Source organism: Bos indicus, chromosome 4 (assembly GCF_029378745.1).
Source record: "Bos indicus isolate NIAB-ARS_2022 breed Sahiwal x Tharparkar chromosome 4, NIAB-ARS_B.indTharparkar_mat_pri_1.0, whole genome shotgun sequence".
Taxonomy (NCBI): Eukaryota; Metazoa; Chordata; class Mammalia; order Artiodactyla; family Bovidae; genus Bos; species Bos indicus.
The window spans coordinates 51,631,732-51,656,456 of NC_091763.1; the positions used below are offsets into that span (position 1 = coordinate 51,631,732).

Below are 24,725 nucleotides of genomic sequence, written 5' to 3' on the forward strand. Positions count from 1 at the left end.
GGTTGTGAGAAAAAAAGGCATGTTCAAAAAATGAAAAGGACAGGGAAAAGACTGTGACAGAATTCAAGACTGGCAATAGAGAAGCAGCTTGCGTGAGGGCTCAGTTGCTTCAGTTGTGTCTGACTCTGCAACCCCATGGACTGTAGCCCACCAGACTCCTCTGTTCATGGGATTCTCCAGGCAAGAATACAGCAGTGTGTTGCCATTTCCTTCTCTAGGGAAAACTGCCCAACGCAGGGACTGAACCCAGGTCCCCTGCATTGCAGGCAGCTTCTTTACCAACTGAGCCACCAGGGAAGAAAAAGTCAAATTAAACAAGATACCTATTTCCTTTACCTGGGATGCTTACACTCAACTTCTCTGGCAGAAGTTGTCAACTCCTTGGGAAAATAAACTGCATTTTTCTTTGAAGTCTAATATTTAAATAACAACATTCTTACTGTTTTATAGTGATAATAATGTAGTAAAAGTAAGTAAATATTGCAAACTGAAGGACTTTCCATACCTGAGACACTTTGCCTGTTGGAATCTGAGTCCCCGTTACTGGAATTAGAATTGTTGGAGGAATTGTTGTCAACCCCTCCCAGAAGGGGGCGCAAGTGGCTTACTGAGACTTGTTCAATGAATGATGTTCCATACTTGCGAAAATACCACCATTCAAATATCTAGAACAGAAAAATAGTAAGCATGATTACGGTCCTGTTACCAGCTATAATTTTGTACATACTCATAAAATACGTTGTATCTACTAATTATACCCACCTTAAATTAAATACTGGTTTAAACATATTTATTCCAAAAAAATTGTTTAATTCTAAAAATTAAGAAATTCTTGGCAGCAGCAAATACCATTTACATTTTAACTTCTCAGTGTTGTTTTATCCACTTAATACTGGCTTTTAAGGAAAATTTATATACCCAGTCATGGTAAAATAACATTGTTAAGAGCTGCTCATTATTACTTTCCTCCAAATTTATATAATATTGATAATAAAATCACCACAGCTGAAAAGCAACTCCAGAAATAAATACAAAGAAGCTAGTATTAAAAGTGTGGCTTATGAAATATTCCAATATTTGGCATTTTATATTCTGATAAAGCCATACCTGCATAAGATTTTTAAGACAGCAAAATTCCATTAAAAAAAAAACCCAGCATCTCCTTAGAGAAATCCAGCTTTACAAGAAGAGTAATAGTTATCCCATTTCATGGTACTCTGGCACCCAAATGCTGAGAGATTCAGTAATGTCTGCCAGCTGAGATGTGCTTTATAAACACTAGTATCTGTTGTACACCATTAACATTTCCTAGCTCACAAGCCTACCAGTAATGTGCTGTTTGCAAAGAAGAAAAGAAATAACTTTCATTAAAAGAGGAGAGAAGTAATGATGCTCACATGACTAGACTCAAATCAGGACTCCTAAGCAAGGGGGAAGCAAGTGACCTCCCGCAATTTCTCCCACCTGCCCCACCTCCCCTACACCACTGTCTGAAGCTGCTCTCCCCACATCCTTTCCTGGCCTCCCTGTCTGATTTTGAATCTGTTCCATAAGCAGTCACAAATCATTACAGAGAAGAAATTTAAAAATCAACTATATCCCAGAGTCTCCTAAGAACTATACTTTTATAATATAGAATGTGGAACTACATAAAATTAACTACCTTTATCCTTACTTATTTCATAAAAACAAGATGATGCCTCTCATCCTTTCATTTCAGTCTAAATGTCACCTCCTCAGAGCTCTTTCCTAGTCACCAGATCTACAGTCAGCTTCTCTTGCCTCTCTCAAAAGCACCCTGCTTTTCTTCTTGGCAGCATTTATGACATTTGTTTAATATCTACATGTCCCACTAGAGTAAGAGTTTTGAGAGAGTAAAAAACATGTTTTGTTCATGATTGTATATCCAGGATTTGATAAATACTTCATGAACGAATGCAAAAAACAAGTCCTATATAATCAATGAAGCCAAAAGTTTGTTTTTTGAAAAGTTAACAAAAGTGACAAACCTTTAGCTAGACTGGCCTCCCAAAACAGAGGACTTAATGTTTTTAACGCATGAAAGAAGGGAAAAGTTAAGTTCTCTGTAATAGACTTTGGGCTATCATTTAAAAATTGGTATTTCTCTATTTTGTTCTACCAAAAATTCCTTTAAAAGACAGAAAGAACACCTACAAATGACCAGAAGGAACTATCAATCAAACCAAATGTTTGCAATGCTATAACAGGAGAACTTGATTTAATGCCAAGGAGTTACCCCTTCTAACTCTATGAGTTTTCACATGTTAAGTCATTTAAGTAATCTGACTGGGCAGACAGGAAGAATATGATATAAAAGCTAGGAAGGGATAGGTCTAGTCTATAATGTAGGAACAGGAGGAATAAGAGAGTTGTTTGAAGAAAGAACAGCATTCAAGAATGGTAAATTTACGAACCATAGATTCAGAAGGGAGTTTGTAACCTTAAGTGAGTTATTTTATCTATTTTAATACCAGTTTCTTCAACTATAAAGTGTAAATCACATTTGTTATTTATCCTTGAGTGTCCTTAATTTCACACTCATGTAAATCACCCAGATCCAAACCCCATGTAAAAGACTCAGTTCAGTGCTTGCTGTATAGTTGGTTCTCAAAAGTAACAGCAAAGCTATTATTTATCACACTGATGCTGTGCATACCTCCTACAGGCAGCACAGCTCACATACTGCTATGATGCACTCCTCTTGTTACTCTATAGTTTAGGCTAATACAGCATATTGTCTGTTACTAAATGGTTGGCTGAAAGCCCTTGTAATCATTGTGAAAAAGGAGGCTGCTTACCATTTGGTCCTGACCACCCCCCCACCCAAAAAAAAAAAAAAGATTTTGGCTTTGCCTTTATTGAAGAGAAGGAAGGCTCCAAAGGACCCAGAACAATGGTCACAGAACTAGCAATGGCTTTCAATCACTTGTGGGAAAGAGCTTTCTTTGCCCCAAGACTCTGCCTTTTATATTATGCTGCTTGGGCACCTGCCAGGCCTTCATTTATTCAGTAGCACAGCACTAAACGCTCCATAACAAGCATAGGCTGTGCTCCAGGGTCACAGAGCACAGATAGGGCCCCTGACACTACCAATCCATGCCACAGGCCCACAATGCCTCTCACACTCTGCTCCCATCACACACACACACAAAACCCCACTTTGCGACTCTTTAGGATCTCTCAGTTTATCCAGCCAAATCAGAGAACCCCAGCACTAAAAGGAACCCTCAAGGCCCATGAACAGTTTCATTTAGAATGCATGAGGGCAACATGTTAAGGTAGTCCAAAGTCACAAAGCTAACTCAGTAGCTATTTAACCTGAAGTCTCAGTTCTTGTGCCACTAATCTTACTAGGGCCCTAAAACAAGACATCTTTTTATAAATCTCTTGCTCATTTTAACAGATTTACCTGTCATTTTCGTTTTCAAATCTTCACTTCCAAATGCCCTCCTCTTCTACTGTTTCTTTGCCTTCTTAGCTATCAAACATAATCCAGAAGTCTATCAAATGGGACTGGATAATACATCCCAAGGTAAAAATGCTTCATATTAATGGAGTATTTGCATTATAATAGGAGACAGACCTTCCACCCAGTATTTCTAATGCAAAAATAACAGACTTAATGAAGACTGGGTTATTCATGCAACTGTTTGGATGGCAAAGGAGGATCTTCTCAAGCCTGTCCTATTAGAGCTGTAGATGTGGCTTCTTACCCAATACAGACCTTTATACTGGTATCTACAATACCATGGGACAGGCACTCCAATATGAATTAAACAAACAGCTACTAAAAGGAAGTGGGACAGGACTTAAAGCCTTCTTAAACTTCAAACCAAAACCTCTAATCTGGGGTCTTAGCACCAATGATCTGTCCCATATCCTGAAAAACAGCAAGCTTGGGCCAGAACCTCACAGTATTTTTAAAAAGCTGCACAGATACAAATGGGCAGATGGTGTTATTTAACACACACATATTTGGTGTCACTTTGAATTATTCTCCCTGGTGCATAACCTACAATGTAAACAGCAAAGCTCTCATAAACAAATTTAGATTTTAAAATTAGCCCTTAGACATGCTAGTAGCTTAATGGAATTGCCATTGTGGAACAAAACAGTTTTTAAATCTGACAAGTAACCATAAAATTAAAATGTACATTTACACATTTCATAGTCTTTTAAAATGCAATCTGCCTACACCAAGAATTATACAGATCAAGTAAGATGAGAACTAAAAAGCACCAATTAGATTTGTCATTTGGGAAGTCAATAAGACCCTACAATCCTGCTGAAAGGTAAAGGCCCTAATATATTGAAAGACAGCAAGGTTGTGTGTCTTAGTTGGAACTCTTGATTCTCAGTAATATAATGTGTAAAATAAAGTCACTCAGTTAATGTTGGATGGATGGATTGTTGAAAACTGAATGGAGAGACGGCTGAAAGGTTGAATGGATGGATGATAAGGGTTGGTCTGGTGACTTATGGGATACTGTCTAAATAAAGAGCAGGACCAATGAGAGGTTTTGTGTTCATTTTGTTAGTTATAAAAAAGAGAGACCTATACATATTTGTTGGAAAGGAAAGAATCAAGTGGAATGAGAGAAACTGAAGTGCAAAAGAGTACAAATGACCAAGAGGCAGGACACCAAGAGCCCAGGAAGAACACTTACCCTGCCTCAGAAAGGTAACTTAGCATTTCTTCCTCTACGACAGGATGAATGGGAAGCATGAGTGCACAGACAAATAAATTTTATTTGGGAAATAGGGAGTGAGATGAGCTGTTTCACAGGTAAGAAGGCAACAAACGGATGTAAAGTAGGTGACAGTTATCTTAGTGGAGATGCAGGTAAGGGTTATCATCTGAGAATAAGGGAAGCAGGGGTGGAATTGGGAATGTGAGGATCAAAGCAATGGTTTGGATCTATACCTTGCAGGACCGAAGGGCCATTGCTATACTCCGGACCCAGATCACACTTAAAACAAAGACTCATTTGTCAGGAACCCAATTTCCTAGGCCTTGTAACCTTCTCCATTACTGTTGGATCAAGGAGCCCTGCAGCTGCAGGCTGGGAGTGGAGATTCAGGTTTGCAGCTGACCTAAGATGCAAACACCTCATTTTCACCTGCAGGGAAGGAACAAAAGTCTGGCAAAGAGTAAACAAATAAGGCCCTTTCATCTGTCTTGCATACCTAAAAGCTGAATCTTTCCTAAAGATGCCTAGATTCTTCCTATCCATTAAGAACCCCCCTTCTTGAATTGCATGTTTTGCATATATAACACTTCTTTCTCTTCACTTATTGGGACTTTCCTATCTTACTCAAAAATGCTTCAAGATTTCCACAGAGAAGCACCATAATGATTCCACACCAATTCCATTAAACCCATGGGAAACACAAAGATGTCACAGCCTGAAATTGGCTATGTGTTTCCCAAGGATTAAAGTAGATGATGATATCACAGGATAGATACAGCTATGGTAGAGAATGAAGAGGAAATATGAAACTCTGGCAGTCTACTCTCAAATAGACTGCAAAATTGACACCTGCTCTAAGTCTTCAGAAATACATCTGGTGGTAAACAGATTTTTGGCAAGAGGCGATCTTCTAGGCTTAAAGAAGATAAACCAAGGCAGTTGGCATGGGTTATAGTAATATCTGAAACCTTTTTAGAAGTTTCCTGTTAGAATTCTCAAGTAGATCCTTTTCTCTGTACCACTGACTCTTTCAAAGTCCCTCCCAATTCCTCATGACGATTTTCTTTCTTTCTTTTAAACACTCCTGGCTCCTTCCTATTTTGTTTAGAAATACTGAAGAACTATGGTACAGGACTGGAGAAGGCAATGGTACTCCACTCCAGCATCTTGCCTGGAAAATCCCATGGATGGAGGAGCCTGGTGGGCTATAGTCCATGGGGTCACTAAGAGTAGGACATGACTGAAGTGACTTAGCAGCAGCATGGTACAGGACTTGGTCTCCTGCTTCCTTGACCTCAGCCAATCGCCCCACCAGCCATCTGTTCCCCTAACCAGTTGAGGGGGGATATGTAAAGAACTTGTCTTCATGTCCTTCTACCTCCATTCCTGGCCTCCTACTGTCAAGGCTTCAGGAAAAGAAAAAAGACAGGGAACTGAGGTTCTCTTCAAGGTCAACAGCCAGTGATCCATCCCCACCTCAGTGTCTGCATTGCAGCATTAATGACTATGACCTGGACAGGAGGATCACTGTCTTGGGGTAAAGTCACCTAGCGACCACTGACAACTGGGAGATGTGAGCCTTTGCCATGATGCCCAAAGCTCTGTCAGCTAATCCTGGGGGTCAGCTTTCTTCCAGGGATTCTGACTTGATTAGTCTGGAGTGGTATTCAGAATCCATCACTTTAAACAAGCTCCCAGATAATTCCCAGACACAGTCAATTAATTCATCTGTTCACTGAATCTATGTGAATTCAACAAATATTTAAGAATTAGCAAGGCATTACACAGATATATTTTCAGCCTATATGATGCTTCCAACACAGAGAGGATAAGACCATAAATGTCATAAGTGAAATTATAAATTATGGTAAGTGATGTTTTATGTTCTAGACTAACCAAATCTGACCTAAGCCACAGCTGATTGGAAAAAGTTTCCTCCAGAGACGTTTATAGTCTCCCTGCCTCCCTCTTTCTTTTCTCTTCTTTTCTCTTTTCTTCTTTTTGCTTTCTTATCTACGTGGTCCACTTCTGTGGGCCTGTTAAAAGGAATACATCACCCACTAGACACTGCTGCAATCCATCTTCCTAGTCAACACATTAATGAGATGAACAATGATGCTGGGACAAAGCAGTGAAAATTTAAACTTTAATCTTCCTTATACTCTTACCTAGCAAGGTGACCTGACAAGTCATAGGTTTTCTGGCTGCCTATTCCTTAGGTTTTTACTGACTTACACTGGATGACTTCTGAGGGTTCCTTCCTCTAGCCCTGCAACTGCATAATTTTCAAGTCAAGTGGAGGTCAAGATTTTAGATGAATGAAAAAGAGTTGAAAGGAGCCATAACAATCTTCTAGTCCCACTCCCTTACTTTTAAACAGGAGGAGACAGAGGGCATGGTCAGACAGATCCAAATTTAAATCCCACCATCTGTCTGTTATATGCATCCTTGGCAAAATTATGTAAATTTTGCATCGGTTTATACTCAGCAGGCTGGCTTAACATTCAAAAAACAAAGATCATGGCATCCAGTCCCATCACTTCATGGCAAACTGTTGGGGAAACAATGGAAACAATGACAGACTTAATTTTCTTGGGCTCCAAAATCACTTGTGGATGGTGACTGTGGTCATGAAATTAAAAGACACTTGCTCCTTGGAAGAAAAGCTATGACAAATGTAGACAGCATATTAAAAAGCAGAGACATCACTTTGCCTACAAAGGTTTGTACAGTCAAAGCTATGGTTTTTCCAATAGTCATGTATGGATGTGAGAGCTGGACAATAGAAATGGCTGAGTGCCAAAAAATTGATGCTTTTGAACTGTGGTGCTGGAGAAGACTCTTGAGAGCCCCTTGGACTACAAGAAGATCAAACCAGTCAATCCTACAGGAAATCAACCCTGAATATTTATTGAAAGGACTGATGCTGAAGCTGAAGCTCCAATACTTGGGCCATCTGATGCAAAGAGCTGATGTACTGGAAAAGACCATGATGCTGGGAAAGACTGAAGGCAGGAGGAGAAGGGGATGACAGAGGATGAGATGGCTGGACGGCATCACCAACTCAATGGACATGAGCCTGAGCAAACTTCAGGAGATGGTGAAGGATAGGGAAGCCTGGCATGCTGCAGTCCATAATGTTGCAAAGAGTCAGACATGACTGAGTGACTGAACAACAACAAAAATACTCAACAGCACAGAGGCACTGGATATATCAACCACTTAGAATTTCAATGAAGTTAATATTAGAATTCACTTAGAATTAAATGAAATAATATATTCAAAGTGCTTAAAACAGTACCTGGCATAGAGTGGAAAACACAACAAAAGGTCCTTTATTTACAACTGATTCCTATCTAATTATTATCTCTTCTTTCAGTTTCCTGAAAACTATTGTTTTACACTGGATCCCTGAATTAACTCTTTTATTTACTATTTTAATTTTCTTTTTTTATTCTTGATTCTCATTTTTAAAAATTATGCTTTGGCTGCCTTTTCCCATATCCCTCTATTGAACATATATGCACAACCCGTAGGCATAGGAGCATGTCTAACACATTAATGGGGATACAGAGGTCTATTATAAATGTCAGTATGGCAGCATTTTCTCTATTCTACCAACATTTTTAGAAATTAAGGGAGCATTTTCTCCACATATCTACCTTACCATTCTCAAAAGCAAAAATAAAACCCATAAATGTTTTCCATAGATATAAACATCACCCACAGAGGCCACATCAAGCAGACTGGGCCTGTCCTTCCTAGAGCAGATAAAAGACTAAATTGGTGGGTTTGGACTGTGATAACAGGTGCAGTTCCTGTGGCTGGAACTGGGCTGAGATGAGAACTACTGTGACAAGTGGGTCGAGGGGCAGGCAGCATGAAGTTCAGCAAGGACAGAGGTGCCTGGATGGGGACTGGGCCGGGAACTGTAAGGGAAGAGTGAGAAGTAGGTGGTGTAACAAACTCATTGCTGGCTTTCAACCTGTAAAATCAAGAGATAGCAGTGACATCTAGTAAAATACACGCTGCTAAGTCCTCATTTATTTTTAAACACATTAGTGTAAAAGCAACATTTGCCAAACACATTTTATTTCTATATATGTTGTTCAGTTAACTGATTTTTCCTTCATAGGGTAAAAATAGCAGGGGTTTTGTTTGTTGTGTTTAGCTCTCTTTGCCTAAGACATCACACTGCATGATAACTTCAGCCTCCAGCATAGGAATCCTGAGGTCCCCAAACAAGAAATTTCCTCAGGGGCAGCCCTGCAGCTTCTGTGTTCACCACCTGGCTCCCTTGACATTGCTCAGCAAAGAGTAGTTAGGTAATTGTCTCTCTGGTGCCAGGAAACCGCTATGCAATTCTATGCACACAGCTATTTCGCAAAGCACCTGATCCTTTATCCCAATGCTGCCTCTCCATGAAACGCACTTGACAGAAAGGAACAGTAGCTAAACAGAAATCTCAGCCCAGGGTGCATTTCAAGGGCTAGCAAAGGTGCGTCCCCAAGAGCCGATAGCCCCAGTGTCAACAATCTTTAAAGCAGGAGCCTAAAGCAAACGAGAGTTATTCCCACACATGGTAGTGACTTTGACCTCAGTATGCTGCTAAGTCACTTCAGTCGTGTCCAACTCTGTGCGACCCCAGAGACAGCAGCCCACCAGGCTCCTCCATCTCTGGGATTCTCCAAGCAAGAACACTGGAGTGGGTTGCCATTTCCTTCTCCAATGCATGAAAGTGAAAAGTGAAAGTGAAGTCGCTCATTCTCATCCGACTTGTAGCGACCCCATGGACTGCAGCCTACCAGGCTCCTCTGCCCATGGGATTTTCCAGGCAAGAGTACTGGAGTGGGTTGCCATTGCCTTCTCCTGATCTCAGTATAAACCAAGCATTTCTGAGAAGGCCTTTCAAAATCTTCCCACATCAGAGGATTTCCTTTGCACAAAGTTTTATGTCAGTCAGGAGAACCCTCTACTTCCTAAGAAAGCAACAAAGCAAATATATCATAAAACAACATAGCAGTGATCATCAGGCATCAGCAACTGCAATTCACACACAGGGAGAAAGTGTCGCCAAGCCTAGGTCTGCAAAGATGGTCATGGTCCAGGGAAATCCCTTTATTCAGAGGAGAGAAGCAGGCAGATGGAACATCACCATCCCTAAGTGAGAAGGGAAAATGACTGTTGGGCTTAGCTCACCAGAGTGAACCTCTGGAGAAGGAAATGGCAATTCACTCCAGTATTCTTGCCTGGAGAATCCCATGCACAGAGGAGCCTGGTGGACTACAGTCCAGGGGGTCGCAAAGAGTCAGACACAACTGACTAAGCACACACACACACACCAGAGTCAAAGGAAACAACCTGCATTCTGGTAGTTTATAGGCTAGTGAACCCACACTGAGATACTACTAAAATAAAATGCAGACCTGCCATTTGTTCAGAAGCTAGAAAAACAGCTGAGAACTTAACCAGAGAAAATGAAAGTCACTCAGTCATGTCTGACTCTTTGCAACCCCATAGACTGTTGTCTGCCAAGCTCCTCTGTCCATGGGGATTCTCCAGGCAAGAATACTGGAGTGGGTAGCTGTTCCCTTCTCCGGAGGATCTTCCCGACCCACAGATCGAACAAACCCAGGTCTCTTGCATTTCAGGCAGATTCTTTAACTTCTGAGACACCCACTTAACCAGAGAGGTGGTGAAATGAGTGATAAAAGCACAGGCTCTGGTGCAAGCCAGACTGGGTTGAAATCCTGCTCCACCATTTGCCAGCTATGTGACCTAAGGCAGGTTACTTCCTATCTAGCTTATGTATTAGTAAAATGAAAATAACACTAGTAGCTACCTCATTGTATTTTTTATTGCCCACGTCTCTATCAGATCAGATCAGTCGCTCAGTCAGGTCCGACTCTTTGCGACCCCATGAATCACAGCACGCCAGGCCTCCCTGTCCATCACCAACTCCTGGAGTTCACTGAGACTCACGTCCATCGAGTCAGTGATGCCATCCAGCCATCTCATCCTCTGTCATCCCCTTCTCCTCCTGCCCCCAATCCCTCCCAGTATCAGAGTCTTTTCCAATGAGTCAACTCTTCACATGAGGTGGCCAAAATACTGGAGTTTCAGCTTTAGCATAATTCCTTCCAAAGAAATAGTAATCACAGCATTATGTACAGAAGGGGAAAAAAAAACTTTCTAAAACCTCTTTCTCCTCAAAGATTCTTAACATAAATTTAACTATATTAGAGTGATTCCACTAGTTTAGATGGCTTCCTTTATGGTCACTTAAAGAAAACTACTGTAAGTATTATAACTTACTACACTTTACAATTTGTTTTACAGCATAAGGCAATGGAGCCAATGTGATAATGAAAATGATTATCATATTGCTTTTTGCCTATTTGGGATTTTTTTCAAGGAAGCAATAGCGAAATATATGTAAATTTTAGAAGAAAAGGAGATGAAGGGGGAAAGGTTAGAACTGCCACATTTGTGTCAATACATTTAAAGAAACTGAGCTATATTTCTCCTGATCTTGATTATGTCCAATAATCCATCCTGCCTCTTGAGAAACCTATATGCAGGTTAGGAAGCAACAGTTAGAACCGGACATGGAACAATAGACTAGTTCCAAATAGGAAAAGGAGTATGTCAAGGCTGTACATTGTGATCCTGCTTATTTAACTTATATGCAGAGTACATCATGAGAAATGCTGGGCTAGAAGAAGCACAAGCTGGAATCAAGATTGCCGGGAAAAATATCAATAACCTCAGATATGCAGATGACACCACCCTTATGACAGAAAGTGAAGAGGAACTAAAAAGCCTCTTGATGAAAGTGAAAGAGGAAAGTGAAAAAGTTGGCTTAAAGTTCAACATTCAGAAAACAAAGATCATGGCATCTGGTCCCATCACTTCATGGGAAATAGATGGGGAAACAGTGGAAACAGTGTCAGACTTTCTTTTTTTGGGCTCCAAAATCACTGCAGATGGTGACTGCAGCCATGAAATTAAAAGACGCTTACTCCTTGGAAGGAAAGTTATGACCAACCTAGATAGCATATTGAAAAGCAGAGACATTACTTTGCCAACAAAGGTCCGTCTAGTCAAGGCTATGGTTTTTCCAGTGGTCATGTATGGATGTGAGAGTTGGACTGTGAAGAAAGCTGAGCGCTGAAGAATTGATGCTTTTGAACTGTGGTGTTGGAGAAGACTCTTGAGAGTCCCTTGGACTGCAAGGAGATCCAACCAGTCCATTCTAAAGGAGATCAGCCCTGGGTGTTCTTTGGAAGGACTGATGCTAAAGCTGAAACTCCAGTACTTTGGCCACCTCATGTGAAGAGTTGACTCATTGGAAAAGACTCTGATGCTGGGAGGGATTCGGGGCAGGAGGAAAAGGGAACGACAGAGGATGAGATGGCTGGATGGCATCACTGACTCGATGGACGTGAGTCTGAGTGAACGCCGGGAGTTGGTGATGGACAGGGAGGCCTGGCGTGCTGCGATTCATGGGGTTGCAAAGAGTCAGACACAACTGAGCAACTGAACTGAACTGAACTGAATGAAGGAAAAACATTTTAGTTTAACTGAGTCACACTTGCTATAGAGTATCTCAGACGTTAGAATTTGACACAGAATTACATCCTCCTTTATTTTCCATTTTGCCTACATTTTGTTTTTCCCTTCAACAAAAGTAGCATACAATTTTTAAAATTTTCTTTTCAAATATATTTTAAAAACATAATCTGGACAGTGCAAGGCTTCTAGCAGGTCTCGCACCCAACACACACATACATGCGATCATTGTAAGCTGCTGCTGTGTACTCTTGCAGAGTTTTTTCCTGCACATATATAACACATATATTAATAATCAGCACATTTTTAAATAGGAAGAATTCCACCACTTACCAAAATAAGCCCTGATATTAGTGAGGAAGTTCCTGTTAGGGCCACGTAGAACTTCGGTGTTAATGTGTTCAAAAACATGCTCACTGAAAAACAAGAAAGAGGGAGAAGAACAGGGAATGCATGAGTATATCATCAGTAAAACCAACTCTCATTTTTCTTTCTGGTGAAATCATTTGTTGCTGATGACAAGAGTTATCAGAATCATAGCCAAGTGCCATTAAAATGCGTCAGCATCACACAGGCTCAGAATACTAGGTTCAAATTATACATCCTAAAAGAAAACAACTACATACAAGAAGAAAGTTGTGAACAATTTTCATGAATTTATAGCCACTGAAGAGTCAAATCAAAGCTGGTTACTAAACTGTTAAGAGGACTGGAAGGTGCTCTAATATAAAACATATCTGATGTGTGGGTTCCACACATCAGAGTTTTTGATGAGCCAACAAGTGGTAGTTCAACCTTAAAACAAACAAAAATTAACTATATTAAAGATTTATTAAAGATTCTAATACTATGATCTCCCCTGAAAAAGAAATGTTAGCATATATTAATACAGTTTTTTCAACTAACTTATAAGGTTGTTAGACTTCTCATCAAAGTAATTGGATTCAATGGAGAAAAGATGAAAACTAAACCAATAAAAATGAAAGTACAGTGGTAAGACTAGCTCCTGCCACTCTGTTCAAATCAACACTACAGTAGATCTGCTTGCCCATTAAGTAAGGTCACTTACACATTTTATAAGTATATTTTAAGTCATTATTTATATCTAGAAATTGCACAAAACTTTGCAAACCAAACAACAATTGACCTAAATGGTTTTTTGCTTGCATATTCACATTTCTTAACTGAAGTGTTTGTGGAAGGGGATCATATCCAGTCCTGTTTCAATGAAGAACATTATAAGTAGGACTTTTATGCCATTAGGGGAAAAGCCTTTGGCATTTGTCCCGAGCTCAGCTCAGAAAGCAAAGTCACCAACATGAACAGAGATCCCATGCTCACTCATTGAACAAACGCTCTCTCTGCTTATGAATGAGACTGTGGACAAAGAATGGAAGCATGAATCAGACATAGCTCCCACCCTCTAGAAGGCTAAAGTCTAGCTGGAAACAGACAAGTAAACAAACAATCAACAGATGGTTTTGATAAGTGCATAGAAGGGTCCTGTGCACAGAATTTTATGAAAACACCTAAAAGGTATGCATCTTGGTCTGGGGGGTCAGGAAGATGTCCAGGAGTAAGCAGGAGTTAACCACACCAAAGTGGGCAGGAGGAAGACAGGAGGGCCATGTGAGCGAAGGACAGGGCCTGCTTTGAGGTCCTGAGGAAAGAGCACAGCCTTCCCAAATGTCTGTGGACCTTCCCAAAGGCAGAGATGTAGAAGGATGCACTGATTCTGTCTTTCCTGACCATGGGCCTGGTCTCAACAAACCCTCCTCCCCCAACACCCACTTTAATCAAACTGGTTTGAGGGACTCGTGGTCTATCATTTGCCATCACAAATCTGGACTAACAAAGTGCTCAGTCAAAAGTCACAACATGACTAAGTGGACCCTTTCGGAGGTAGAGGAGGCACAGAAGGAGGGATCAGCCTAGGGCTGTAAGGCAAGAAGAGGCACAGCTGAAATGTGGTCCTGCACTTGGCCATTAAAAAAAACAAGACTGTGGTTTGTCACTTCCACTTAACAGTCTCTATAGCAGGAGGCAGATTTCTAAAAAGATTAAAAAAAATCAAGCAAACAATTCTAGTTTCAAACCTAAAGCTTGTAACTGACAGTTGATTCTGAGGTGCCTAAAATTCTCAAAATTCCCCTCCTCACACTATGAATGATTCAACATTTCCTTTTTTTTTTTTTTTTAAGTCACCAAAATAGACCATTCACTTTGTTATTCTATAATTATGAACATTCATATCTGTACCATACACTTTTCAGTAAGTTTCTGGGGACATAGAATTCAACGAAATCTATTTCTAAAAGAAAGAGGGAAACCACTGCCTGAATTGTGAAGTGCTTTGGTAGTCCAGCTAAAAGCATAAAGCAATGGAGAGAAAAAGATTGGCTACTGAAAATTTACTGATGCACTAGAGATAAAATTTGAAGAACCAATTGACAAGTGAAAAAATTATGTGAGTTTTTAAAAGAGAGAAAAATAAACATTCTATACATTCAGTTTTACTTAAAATTATATAGCAACCATCAGAAACAATTAAAACATGCTTCTCTACTACATCCAGTTATATATACCAGAGTTGGGAGAGAGAATGGTGGGCACTAAAACAGACAAATAGAGAATGAGAGAAGCAGAGATAGAAGCATTTATAGAGAGTGGAAGGTGTTCATTTAATAACCTACTAATTTTATAGTCTTACTAGACATTCTGAGTAACATCATTAAGACATGGCATTTGGCAATTCTGGGCACAAATATCAACAATTAGTACTTGCCATTTGAATCTATCTATATATTTAAAGTTCACAATAGCAATTTCACAGACTGGAGAACTCACTGCTCACTTCAACTCGGTGAGGGCAATATTATTATTCATCTTATTTCATAGCTGGTGGTTGGGCAAAGCCCTAACACAGTTATCTAGCCCCCAGAGCTCAGGCTCATGCTATCAAGGGTGCATATGAGGATAAAGCTGAAAAGCATGAAGGAACAAAACAGCAAAAGAAAAACAGTAGTCTTGCATTTGAAAGGGAGAGGAAGCTCTAAAGCAGAGATACTAAAAGATGGATGATTGTACTGCTATTCCCTGGGGGAGGGGGGGGGAGGGGCGGGCGGGAGGAGGCAGGATGCCACCCTGAAGGGAAGCATCTAGTTAAATATTCCTCCCTTAAATGAGAGCCGCACATTGCAAACCAGACTGTCTTAAACCTAGGAATACCTTGCCTACTTTCATCAGAGTCACTGGAAATTATTTTTGAAAATATGAGGGGGAGCCTGCTGAAATACCTAAAAATTAGACAGAAAACTTTGGGGAGTATAGTTTGAAACATAAACTGGATATTTCCTGACACCTATAGACACTCCAGTGTTCTTGCCTGGAGATTCCCAGGGATGGAGGAGTCTGGTGGGCTGCCATCTGTGGGGTCACACAGAGTCGGACACGACTGAAGTAACTTAGCATAGACATAGGAATACTATCTCCATAGCTGCTGGGACTCAGGCAAAACAAATGGTAAAGACTAATCTAGCTGTGCTAAGAATCAATTCATAAAATTAAAAACTTAGTAAGTCAGAAGGCTTTTCATCTGACCTTGCTGGACACACTAACAGGTCATTGCGCAAAGAATATTGCATCAATTATTCAAGGATGGCAGGCCTCAGGGAATGTTTCTTAGGCATTCTGAAGATGCTGAACTTACGTCGTGTCTGACTCTTAGTGACCCCATGGATGTAGCCCACCAGGCTCCTCTGTCCATGGGATTCTCCATGCAAGAATACCAGCGTGGGTTGCTTTGCCCTTCTCCAGGGGATACTCCCAACCCAGGGATCAAACCCAGGTCTCCCGCATTGCAGGCAGACTCTACCATCTGAGCCACCACGAAAGTCAAAACTTGGCACAGTCTGGAATTAAGTACAGGTCTGAGAAGAAACTAGGTAGGAGGGGTGGGTAAATGAATTGAAAACTCAGTGACCTCTCTGGATCAAAGAAGAGAGGAGGTAAGAAGATAATACAACATGTCAACTGTGGAAAGTCAAGAATCACCCCTGTGAGCTGGGAACTAGAATACCAGAGGGCTTACTCAGGAGTCACATGGGATGGCCCTGTGAGGTCCTGTCTGTGAGGAGCCAGCCCTGTTTCTGGCCCTTGTGACACCAAGAGTCTTCCCGAATATTCTTCAGGGCACAAACAATTCCCAAATTACACTCCTGGAGAACACACTGAACATGTAACGCTTAAAGAGTGTTTGACCCCTCAAGATATATTCTACTTTATACAAGCCCTTGAACGAACAGGTTAAGGCAGCATCAAAGACTAGGAGGTACTGACCAGACAGAACTGAATATGCAGTGTGATAAAGTCTACAACACCCAAAAACATGGGTCTGCTTTGTCTCATGTTCCATTTAATGCCTTGCTAAAATAGGGCATGTGAAGTAAAAAGAATTAGAAAGTTATGACAATCAGCAATCACTGAAAAGATTAGGACTAAAGTCCTTAGAAAGAAAGGTTAAAGAAACTAAATCTATTTAAGCTGTGTTGGAAAAAAGAAAAAAGAGAGAGATTTTTGTGTGAAAGCTTTATGCCTGGGAAAGAGAGAGGGGTTAGGAGACTTGGTCTCTGCACCGAAACCAGCAGCAGTGGTGGCCCTGGGAAATTCTGACACCCTCCCAGAGCTCCTCTGAGGCTCATATGGAAACAGGCCTTTTCCTCACCCCCTCACAACCAGTTCATACTTGCCGAGTGTCACCCTGGGAAGGGTGCTGGGGATACAGCAAGGAGCAGAGTCCCTCCAAGGGGCTTACAATCCAAGGCGTGAGAGAGGTAAGTAAACCACTAAGAGAACACATGAGGGAGTCAGGAGGACACACAGCACTCAAAGGGATTAGGAGATCAAGAGAAATGTCTGCCAAATGTAAGCATCCGTCCGAGACTTGTAGGATGAATCAAGAGCTACCCAGGTGAGATTACTTGTGGCTGCATGGGCTAGTCTCAGACGAGACAAATGAAAATGAGTTCAGACTGCACGTCTCAAAATTAAAGGTGTTTACTGCTCTTTGGCATTCTCCAAAATCATTTACCAAGGACTTCTCTCTAGTGACTTTATGCAGGGAGTAGATAAAACAATACTGAAGAAATAGGGAACTCTGAATTCTTACTTTTCTTAGAAAATAAATATAAGTAAAATTTATTTCAATACAAGTTGAAAATCTATGATTCTGGGGCTGTTTCATTATCTACAACATAAGATAATGTGTCTTACAGGGTTGTTGTGAGAACTAAATGTGACAGTTTAGATAAATTGCCTAACACAGTAGATGTCATCAAATAATATTACTGTTGTTTTTTGTATTACTCTTCCTTTTGTGATTGGGCATCTTCTATTACTATGGCATAGAAAGCAGAGGAGACTGAGCTGAATGTATACATAACAGTAGGAATAGTAGTCATCTAGCATTTACTGAGCACCTCCTGTATGCCAAGCACTGCGGTATACATCACAGCCCAAGAAATAGATCACCTGCACTGTGATTTGTCTTTATGTTAAACACGGATGTCCTACAAAACAGTCAGTTAACAGAAGGGTCCTTTGAACTGGAGTCTCGCTGCTTGAGATGGAAGTAAACTTGAGGGTGAGTCTGAAGGCAGCCATTATAGAAGGCAAAGAAATCCATGTGGATATCCAATAGCTCTGGCTAACTGCGGTGAGCCCAGAAAGGGTGTTAAGATAAGCCACTCTATCTGCTCCAAGAGCTTCTTTCTCAACTGTTCATAAATAAAATGCAGCTTCAAACTCTGCTTCCATGAGAGCAAGCTATTCCACATGCTAATCTGTGGCTGTCTTTGCAGATCTACTGATGTTAAAGTAGAAGCTTGAGGAAATTTTTTTTTTAATCTGGAAACCAAGTATCTTCATTTTACCCCAGTAAATTTTTGTTGTTGTTGTTGTTTTAAATAGGCCACACATTAAATTTACAATATTTAAATGTTTCAAAAAAAAAATCAGTTTTACATCTGTAAAACCACGTCAGTTCAACAGAAGATTAAAAGCACACCAAGAGCATGCTTTCTCGTTTGTTGTTTCTGCTTCCCCTCTCCTTGCCCTTCACCCTGGTCTCCCTAGGCTGTGACAAGGTCTCAGGCTTTTATGTATCACAATTCCCTGGATAAATTCTGTAGCATTTATCCTTGAGAGGAGAAAGACATGGAAGTATATTTTTAGACATGTTCTTATTGCAAGAAACCCTCATAAATCATTCTGTCAACTCTTCCCTCTACCCCTGACGTTGCATTGGCAACTTTACAGGTATACTGTTTCTGCTTTATCAGGCGTCTGGCTCGACTGAGGAGTGGAGCTGAGCACATTCTTTCTTTCCTCAGTTGTGACGGAGAAACTACACTGAAGCAATGCTCAATCTTCACGGCTCCTTGTCCCTTGCTGGAGGGAGTCCATCTGTCAACAACGTAGGACTGTCCAAAGCCCAGTCACATATAAACCTTGGTAACCCAAAGGACCTAGAGAAGCGAGATCTCAGATTACCTGTTCCCTTTTATTTGCAAGTAGGCTCATGATGAGAGACTATAGTCAAGAACAGGAGAGCAACTTGTATAAGTCTTTTACATTTTTAGCTATTTAAAACATGCTTTAATTTAGAGTTGAAGATTTATGACTCTTCTTATTTCTCATAAACTGCTTGACATCAGGAAGAAAAAAAGACATAATTGCCTCTAACGGGAGAAACTTCTGCAACGAGACAGAAGCCTTATGGAGACATGGTCCTCCAGGCCCAGGCCTCCTCTCACCTCCAACCAGTCACTGAGTCTCCATCATCCAGCACCCAGCACAGAACCTGGGCCACAGGGATACTCAACGTTTGATAACCTGCAGGACAGCATAAGGGAGAGTGGTAGGTGACAAAGTCATTAACAACCATTCCTCAGGACTTCTTATTAAAGAAACAAATTCCTAAGTCTAGAAAAATTGAAATTCTTTAATGGCTGTGACCTGTTCTTCTGGGAGTGTGTGTGTGTGTGTGTGTGTGTGTGTGTGTGTGTGTGTGTGTGTGTTTCTGTCCTAGAGTACCTGTACACTGTGAGATGCTTATTAGGTAGACTGAATGACCGCTACTCACTGCTAAATCAAGCAAGTCCAGACATACTTATGCTATCCTCACACAGTAAGGCCTTGGCTATATAGAACCCTCAGTAATGAATTATTTGGGATAAAATGAAAATGAATGTATTAGTTGCTCATTCGTGGGTCTGACTCTTTGCAACCCCATAGCCTGTAGCCTGCCAGGCTCCTCTGTTCATGGGTTTCTCCAGGCAAAAGTACTGGAGTGGGTAGCCATTCCCTTCTCCAGGGGATCTTCCCTGGATTTTCCAGACTCAAGAAGCGAACCTGGGTCTCTTGTATCGCATACAGATTCTTTGCCATCTGAGTCACCATGAAAGCCCTAGTTAAAGCCCTATTAAAAATCAGAAGTTTTCTTTTTCAAAGCAATTTTATAAGGAAATCTTTCCAAAATGCATCACATACTTGACTGCATCTTTAAACAAAATATTCAGAAAATATTTCAATCTTTACTTGATGGCTGTAAGTCATCAAAATGAACATAAACTATAGTACTGTGCTAGCATTCAGCAATATTTCTAGAAGCCCTTTCAGTACCCTATGTTCTTTCCATCCAAAATGAAGTGATCCCAGACTAATGTGTTTTTTCAGTCTTTCTCATATTTTTGTCACCCGGCATACTATTATTTGTTGTCATTGTGTGCCTGCTTCAAACTGCTTTCTCTCCTTTTTAATAAACTACTTAAAAATCTACGGTTCCTTCAAAGGCAGGTAATCAACTTTGGTCATTCAATAAATACTGATATTTAATGTATGTCAAGGGGGCTTCCCAAGTGTTGTAGTGGTAAAGAATACGCCTGTCAATGCAGAAGACACAGAAGACATGGCTCGATCCCTGGGTCAGGAAGATCCTCTGGAGGAGGATATGGCAACCCACTCCAGTATTCTTGCCTGGAGAATCCCATGGACAGAGGAGCTTGGCAGGCTACAGTCCATGGGGTCACAAAGAATTGGACACAACTGAGCACACAATATATGTCAAAACTGTACAATGCTGAGGATACACAGATATATAATACATAGTTCTTATCCTCAAGGAGCTCTGCATTTTGTGGAAGAAACAGACATGGAAACAAATTAACAGGCAATTCTTAATCTGAGTATTACTCTGGAAATAGAAAGTTGGTACTCCTACATCAGCCTTGGGCTAGGGTGCACGTGTACATGCTAAGTCGCGTCAGTCATGTCCGATTCTTTGCGACCCTATGGCCTGTAGGGTAGGAAATAGAATATGCATTCATAAATGTTCCTTTGGTAAGATTGCTAAGCAAAGCCAAAGAATGTGCACCGGAACTAGGTAAAATAAGACCTGTGATCTCCCATTGGTAATTCTTTGATGCTCATCTGTATGTGCTATATACACTGGCTTTAAATATATATATATATATATATATAGAGAGAGAGAGAGAGAGAGAGAGAGAGCTTGGTGGTTGGGGAGTTGAAATGACTGGATGGCTGAGTTCTAGAAAGGTCCAGTATCACCGCAGTGAGCTATAATACACACATCTATAGGATGGCTGAAATCAGTATTGTAAATATAAGAACACTCTTGGTGGTTCTTGTGTTCACAATAAAAGTGGTCACTCAGTCATGTCAGACTCTTTGCGACCCCATGGACTATAGCCTACCAGGTTCCTCCGTCCACGGGATTTTTCCAGGCGAGAGCACTGGAGTGGGTTGCCACTTCCTTCTCCAGAGGATCTTCCTGACCCAGGGATTGAACCCAGGTTTCCCACATTGTAGGCAGACGCTTTACTGTCTGAGCTACCAGAAAAATTCCTGTGTTCACAATGGAGGACTCCAAAAGGCTCCTTAGAGAATCAGTCATGCAAAATGTGTTTGGACTTTTCCCTCATCTTGATAAGAATTTGGTCATCAGCTTCTCACCCTTACTTTACTAGAAGTTATTTTTTAAAAAAGAAGCCCTAATGGTTTGATTTAATCTAACCTAATGATTAGATTACATGCTGCAAAATTCATTACCTAAAGGACTAGAATAGAGATACTACCTAAAAGTGTTCAAAATATTTGTGGCAACCCAGTAGTCTGAATACATAATTGATAAATTTAAGATGCATGGAAGTAACTAAGAAAGGTAAGAAGAACATTAACAAGAGTAAGGGAAACACAGTCTAAAACATCTTTCAGCAAATTCTCTATACTTATTCATCAGTGCACTCTTTTATCCAAAATGTACTTGGCTTATAAAAAGTACAAGACACTGAACTAGACACTGGGGTCGAGAAATTAAAAAATAATGAGACTGACCTAGAGAAAGGAAAATAAGATGCCTACACAAATAACACAGGACAGAATATGAAACACATCAGAAAAGAGGTACAGACAAAACTTAGAGGAATAAAATATCACTTTCCTCTAGAAGGATGAGAGAAACTTAATGAATCAGATGGCCTTCTTTCTGGGCTTTGAAAGAAGGATAAGCTTAGAGCATGAGGTTGGAGATGAAAAAAGATAGTGTAGGACTCCAGACAGACAGGACAACATACCCAAAGGAACTGGGTTGGAGTACGAGGTAGATGAGGAGAAGCAGTGGGTGAATGTTAACTCAAATGCCAAGCTGAGAAAATCAGACTTTACACAGAAGACAGCAAGAACATACTCACCATTCATGAACAAAGATGTGAGCAAGACAGGTGTGTCTGGTAGTAATGAAGCAGAGTGTAAAATGTAGAGCTTTAGGAATTATTTCAGAAGAGAGCTCCTGTAATACCATGAGGGTGGGCAGTTGGGCATATCAGATGCTGCAGAGATAAATTCAATGGGATTTGGCTGCTAACAATGTGACACAAAGAGTAAGAGTTTAGAGACGGTTGGCAAAATGGAGCCAAAGTCAAATGACAAGTGATTAAAGATAGCGAGTGAGTGGTAAGGAAATTACAGCAGCGGGCACAGGCTACTTCAATAGGAAGTCTGGCAGGAAAGGAAAGAAGAGCATTTATCATTAAGTGTGACTTAAGTACAGAAAACAGAAATGGCACCTTAGGAGTTAATAAGTAAACTAGGAAGGAATAAAACTCAAACCTTTATTCTACTGCAGTGATATTAGCCCCCCTAAGAAATCTAATACTGGTTCATTCTTATACCAAGCTTTTATCTCAGATTTTTTTTACATACATCTGAAAGAATAATTAAAAGTGTGAAGTACTTTAATTGACATGATTCTGAACCTAACAATTACATTTATGTGCATTCCTGTTTTATCAGCTGGGATTAAATGACAATACAAAACTAAATTGTTTTCTACTGAATTTATTCTGATTTTTGTACTGTCTAATAATTTCCATGCTCCGTTTTGAAACCCTCTGCTAACTGCAAGAGTTTGCTCACATGAAGATCACAGTTTGAGCCAGAGAAGCAACTACAGGCCACAGAGTAGTAAAATTAAAATTAAGTTAGGTATACTGGTCATTAAAGATATTTAGCATTGGACTTCTCTGGTTCTCCAGTGGTTAAGAATCCGCCTGCCAATGCAGGGGGCATGGGTTCAATCCCTGGTATGGGAAGATTCCACATGCCTCGGGGCAACTAAGCCTGCATGCCTCAACTACTAAGCCCCTGCTCCACAATTAGTGAAGCCTGCTTGCTCCAGAGCCTGTGCTTCTGCAATGAGGAGCCCAAGCACTACAACCAAAGAGCAGCCCCTGCTCGCCACAACTAGAGAAAGCCCATGCAAAGCAATGAAGACCCAGCACAGTCAAAAATAAATAAAATAAATTTAAAAAATGTATACTTAGTGTCATCCATGCAAACAACCATGGTCAAAGGCAGAAAATGATACATTTCTTAAAGCCCTGACAAAGTACATTTAAAAATGACATTCAGTGAAAAAAAAAAAAAATTAAGTTAGGTGTTTCTTTTTATTATATTCTCCACAAATCAATGACTAATCTACTTCTCTTTTGAGTGAACAGCTGCCGCACAATAGAAGGTCTGCTGGAAGCAAAGTTAGGCTATTTCCTTTTCGGTGAGGACACATAACCCACAGAGTAAAGCAGCCACAGGGGAAACCACTAGACAGACCAATATTTTGGTATTCAGCAGCTCCAAAGCTCCACAATAAACCTTTGGATTCATTATTTTCGATTCCAGTAACTAGTTTCGGCTTTGTATTTGCATCAGATGACTAGCTATTACTCCAGAGGACACTTAAAATTATCTCCCCAGGTCCAGGGCTGGTAGCAAATTCTAAGCACTAAGGCTCAAACGAATTCAGCTTAAAGCAACGTCTACAGGTGACAGTCAATAGAAACTGAAAATTGGTATTTGCAAATGCTAGTAAGCCAGTTTTTTTTTTAATATATTTTTAAAGATGTATCTAAATTCCAGACGCCCTATGCCATCCCTAACAAACACTCCTAGTGCCTGTTGCATGGGCTTTTTTCCCTTCCAAATCTACTCTTCACATCTCAAATAGTTTTCAGACATTGTCATCCCTCACTGTGAGTGACCCATTCATCTATAATATAAAAGGAAAAAGAAAAAAATTTGCATGTTTTAATTAGAATTGTCTAATGCCTCACTCCTTAGGATCCAGCATTTTACCTACAGGTGGATCAGTAGTGGTTAAAACCCAGGATTAATGAGGTCACTGTCCTAAGTCTGAATGAGTCAGTGAATCTCATACCAAGAAATCCTGTGCCACAAACTAGAGAGCACCCCAGGCTAGCTGTACTATAAATAGGTATTACCGCTTGGAAGCCAAGCAACACATTAGTATAAAATAACCACATTTAAAAAGGGGCTTCCCTGATGGCTCAGTGGTAAAGAATCCACCTGCCAATGCAGAAGACACAGGTTAAATCCCTGATTGAGGAAGATCCTACATGCCAAGGAGCAACTAAGCCCATGGGCCACAGCTACTGAACCTGTGCTCTAGAGACCGGGAGTCACAATACTGAAACTCCATGTCTTAGAGCCTGTGTTCCATCACAAGAGAAGCCTCCCCAATGAGAAACCCGTGCACCACATCTAGGGAATAGCCTCCACTCTCCATAACTAGAGAAAAGTCCACACAGCAACGAACACCCAGCACGTGTGCTCAGTTGCTCAGTTGCTCAGTTGAGTCTGACTCTTTGCGACCCCATGGACCATAGTCCACCAGCCTCCTCTGTCCATGGGATTCTCCAGGCAAGAATACTAGAGTGGGTTGCCATTTCTTCCTCCAGGGGATCTTTCTGACCCAGGGACTGAACCCACATCTCCTGCATTGTAAATGAATTCTCTCCCTTGAGCCACCTGGGAAGCCCAATAAATACCCAGAACAGCCAAAATAAAATA

The 24,725-nt window shown here is 40.7% G+C and overlaps 1 protein-coding gene across 8 annotated transcripts in view; it reads right to left on the minus strand.

Moving 5' to 3' along the window:
* The window catches only part of ST7 (suppression of tumorigenicity 7), a 268,621-nt gene that overhangs the window by 110,642 nt on the left and 133,254 nt on the right, over positions 1–24,725 (minus strand). For all 8 annotated transcript variants that reach the window (XM_019958716.2, XM_019958718.2, XM_019958714.2 and 5 more), the window contains 2 exons: positions 12,618–12,700; positions 506–665 (listed from right to left, as the gene is read on the minus strand). In XM_019958716.2, the coding sequence (XP_019814275.1) occupies positions 506–665; positions 12,618–12,700 (243 nt within the window). The remainder of the gene's footprint in view (positions 1–505; positions 666–12,617; positions 12,701–24,725) is intronic.